Source organism: Thermobia domestica, chromosome 7, assembly GCF_964235325.1.
Source record: "Thermobia domestica chromosome 7, izTheDome1.hap1.1, whole genome shotgun sequence".
NCBI classification, from domain to species: Eukaryota; Metazoa; Arthropoda; class Insecta; order Zygentoma; family Lepismatidae; genus Thermobia; species Thermobia domestica.
This window is the reverse complement of record NC_137460.1, coordinates 1,489,800-1,494,597: the sequence shown is the minus strand read 5'-3', so window position 1 is coordinate 1,494,597 and position 4,798 is coordinate 1,489,800. Positions and strand designations below refer to the sequence as shown.

The 4,798-nt window shown below is 34.6% G+C and overlaps 1 protein-coding gene across 1 annotated transcript; it reads left to right on the top strand.

Annotated features, from left to right (window-relative positions):
- Positions 1–1,016: 1,016 nt before the first annotated feature.
- LOC145688818 (ionotropic receptor 21a-like) lies at positions 1,017–2,714 on the top strand. The gene has a single exon (XM_081762990.1). It carries the CDS (start codon positions 1,017–1,019, stop codon positions 2,712–2,714), a length of 1,698 nt encoding a protein of 565 aa, XP_081619116.1.
- Positions 2,715–4,798: the final 2,084 nt, after the last annotated feature.

Sequence of the window (4,798 nt, the reverse complement as noted above, 5' to 3'; positions counted from 1 at the left end):
CAGATTATTAAAATATAATTATTCACTAATACACGTTATTGTGATAAGCCTCACAACAGCATCCTCAAACCTTCGCCGAGATTACAAACAAAAGATCTCCTCCAGTTCCTTACCAGAGGGTAGCGTTCCCAAAACTGATGCAACGTTCCATCTTTGTACTGCCATGCTGATGCGTTGCAGTAGAAACGAGGTTGCTCTAGCATCTCCTGACGATAAACGAATGTGATGACCAACTTCCTTTATAAAGTTAAGGCCTTCGGGACCCCATGAACCACCCGATGACTTATATATAATTAGATAAAGTATATTTGTGTATGTATATATTGTATGTATAATAGTGTATATTAGATCTTAGATAATTATGTGTATGGCACTATAACTGGGCATTAAGCCTGTTGTGTTCTCCTTATGAAATAAATAAATAAATAAATAAATAAATGTGGAAAATAAAAGACAGAATGGTACTTGATATGGTTATAATTTGGAAGGTTATGTTAGATAGTAGGGGCCATATGCAGAGTCCTTCTGAAGTGTGATTAGAGCCATACTAAAGCGTCTGACTTACATATGCTTCCTGCAGAAGTCAGGCGTTTAGCATGACGCTAATCATTTGTCAAAACGACTCTGCATAAGGCGGTAGGAGTTTACATTAACCAAGTTACAGACTAGAACTGATACGTTGTTCAAGAAAGCTAAGACTATTGTTTTTTTTTTTTTTTTTAAGTTAATGCAAATTCCATATTATTTTTCATAAGTTTTTTTTTTTAATATTAACCTAATATTGGTTTCAGGTTTCCTCTACGAGGCCATAAAAAATCCACAAATATACCATAGATGCAGAAATGGTACTGTGCTATGTTACTTTCATCTTAGTATGTACTATACCAGCATTTAGCAGTAGAGTTTGGAAACTAATAAGAAACAGTACTGAAGATGTAGATAACTTTAACTTAATTGCATCTCATGTTGCTTCAATTTCTTCTCTGCACTTCACTCAAACTTCATTTTTAGCTGTAATGCAAAATGGAAGAGATTCAGGGTTATTGGATGTCACTGTTCAAACTTCTCGTAATCCTGTAGTGATGTTCAATTTTAATGTTTCAGTAACAACAGAACATAAAAGGTTTCAGTTGAAAAGTAAATACAAGTTACTTGGTAAAATAAAGAATTCTATTATTTTCTTTGAAAGTGTTTCAGAATTTAAAGAATTGTTGATTGCCCTCAGACGATTGCCAATTTGGAATCCACGATCACGGGTTGTGATTGCATTTACCAAGCCAATTTTCAATGATGTATCTAACGCGTTAACGTTATTTCAAATGTGTTGGTCGAATAACATTCTAAACGTTCATCTAGTACTGCTCCTAAAATTGAACAATGGACAAACAAGTATCAAAGTTTTAACGTACAACCCATTCAAAAATTACCATAGAAGCAATCCAATGTTGAAAGACATTAAACTATCCACAACTTCTCGACCGAACATTGCAACCATGTTCCCTGATAAACTAAGCAATTTATTTGGCTACACTGTGCGTGCTGTTTTGTTTCATTTTCCTCCATTATCTATAAGATTGGAATCAGGTGTCTTTTCTGGACAAGAACCAAACATTCTTAAAATTTTGAGTAAAAAAATGAATTTTAGTATTTCCATTCATCCGCCAGCGGACGGAAATTTGCGTGGGTTTGTAGCTAGCAATGGAACACCGACAGGAGCTCTGGCAGAATTAGCTCATCACAGAGCAGATATTGCGATGAACAGCAGATATATTACTGGAAAATACGAGAACATTATGGAAGAACTTAATCCACATGCGCAGGATGGAATTTCAATTCTTGTGCCGAAATCAAGTATTATACCAAAATGGCGTACTTTATTTCTTCTATTTGGCATCCGTGTGTGGCTATGTATTGCTTTAACCTACGTACTATGCGTAATAGTGAGGTTTACACTGCAGAAGTTACGCAAGGACTATTTAGTTTCAAATATTGCTATGAACACATTCTCGATATATTTATCGATTTCTACCAAGCTACCTTCGACTTCACTTCATAGATTATTCATTTTCTGTGTTATTTACTTCAGTTTGGTGATAACTTCAGTATTTGAGGGTAAGTTGGTAACAGTGCTATCAGTTCCACAATATTTTCAAGACATAAATACTCTGGAAGACCTGTTGGATTCTGGTTTACCTCTTGAATCCCATCCTGCCCTGCCTAACCCTTTCGTCGATGATACAAATCCTTTGTTATTGGCTCTCAATAAGCGAGTTGTTCTTGCAAATCGTATTTGTAGATTGTTTAAGGAAAACAGAAGAGATTGCGCTTGCATTGTTCCCCTTCAGTATGCTCAATACTTTTTAAATGACTTTTCATCCCCCAGCGATAAACCTCTACTGCATATCATGGAACAGGGGACTATTTATGGTCACATGTCCTTCGTGGTTCCAGTACATTCTATTTATCTTCCAAAGTTCAACGACATTTTAGAGAAGTTGGTGGAAGCGGGGCTTCCCGATAAGTGGTACCAGGATTTCTTGGACAGTGTAAAACTTCGAAGAATGATGAACTCAGTTAAGGTAGAAGTTAATCATGTTTTAACATTGGTAGATTTGCAAATATCTTTCTACTTGCTTTTCTTGGGGTATATCTTGAGCACTATTAGCTTCTTAGTAAGATTGATTGACCATCGAATCAGAGCGTATTCTATGTAGTTCACGTGAAAGGGAGTGGTATAATTGTGCACTCAAATGTAAAATGAAATGAAATATTTCTGCTTAACGTCCCATGTGTACGTTCTTTAACACGTTAGCTTCCAATGGTGAATTTTGTTGTTCACCGGTAGAGTGCCAAGCGTACTTACTTACATTATTCTTGTTTTGTTCATATTTTTTAAACATAATATTAATATTGAAACATAATCTAAGGCATGGTAGTGAATCCGCGTGCATAAAAGTTGGGGGTCCGATCGGACCTACGTGTGTATATTTTGTTTATGGGCAAGGGAATAAATTACAGTTGAACTGGCAACTCTGTTAGAAAGGTATTTGTTTATTACTACATGTGCAGAAGTGAGAAGTGTGGATATATTCATCTTGTTTTTAGTGCTAATAAGTAGTATCTTTATGCAATGAAAAACGAAGAAATATGCGCAGAACTCGATCTCATTAGTAATAGCAGCGTAGTGATCTAGACTTTTCTGAAAATTCTGCAAATGACAGGGACACTGACATCTTGTGAAAATAAATTAGAAAAAGTAATGAATCCATTGTTAAACTTTTTAACATGTCATTGAAAAAGCAACACATAGGTCCGATCGGCTCTACAAAAGCAGCAAATGTTTGTTACTTGGTATTTAGCGCCCCTAGCGGCGTTAATAATCAACATCAAAGACCAAAATCTACAGTGTAAATTTCTCATATATTATGTGTAATAGAAACACTACAGAAACAGTAGAGACAGGATTTTACAATACAAGTACTCTAACGTCAATTCGACGAATTAGAAATTGTGGATCCGATCAGACCTACAAGAACATTTTCTTAGATCACTCCAGAAGGTCCAATCGGACCCACATGGTAGCTAACGTGTTAAGCTAAAGGAGACCTTAATCAATTTCTTCATTATGATGTTATCAAGATGAGTGATACGTAGTGGAGTTAGTAAGATAAAGTCCGAAATTAGCATTAAGTATTAAGCTTTAATTCATGTTCAAAATAAAACAAATAATATGGGGTATATATATTAGTTGATAAATCATATTGAGCTTAACTAAATAGCATGCTCGAGGAAAAACTCTCATGCGTAGATTTCGAGAAAATCGAATCTTTACTGTACTAAAATGTACAGTATCATTTGTTGCCAATTTGATGCTTTGATAGTTTTTATTCTTCTGAAATAGATTATTTATTTATTTATTTATTTATTTATTCGCGCACTTCTTATGAAAAATTACGTCTATTGTTGTTCGATTTCTTCTAACAGTAACGCACATACTACATGTAATGCACTGTGAAAATAATTACACAAACTTCTAAGTATTACATGTACTTATAAGTATTACAGAGACAGTATAATGTACTATGAAAGTGTTCCAAAACTTTACAGTAGAACCCCTGTGCTGTTATGCAACCATAATCACACTAAAGAATGTTTGTGAACATAAACTCATTGATTTTAACACTACGATCGTTTTTTTTTTTTTTTTTTTTTTTTTTTTGGTTTTACATAGAGTTTTATGAAAGTTACTGTACTTAAGACTTTCATTCAGAACTATAATGCTTCATACAACTGTTTAAAAGTAATGCCGAACAAGTGTTGTAACTAATCAATAGATATCAGATGTTTATGCACTTAAAATCCATAAAATATGCACTTAACTATGCTATTAACTGTTAAAATATGCACTTCATATGCACTAACAAACAGGGGCGGATCCAGGACCGACTTCTGGGGGGGGCGGTGGGTTGTCATACTGCTACTTTTAAGGGCTCCAAACTTTGGGATGGGTTTTATTCATATATATAAAATAAGAAAGTCTCTTCTTCTGGGGGACGATCGCCTCGATCCCCCCCTGGATCCGCCCCTGCTAACAAAAAATGAAACAGAAAACATTCAAAGAGGTAGCAAAATTGTGACAGACTTTTGTATAACATCCAAAGTGTACTTTATCTTTGAGGGATCCCTCTTCAGAATTTATTGTTCTGATATTTAATTTATATATTCTATTTTTTTTTTAAAGCACACACAGATTATAAGATTAAAATAAATAAAGTGGTATGAGCACACGATCTCTACT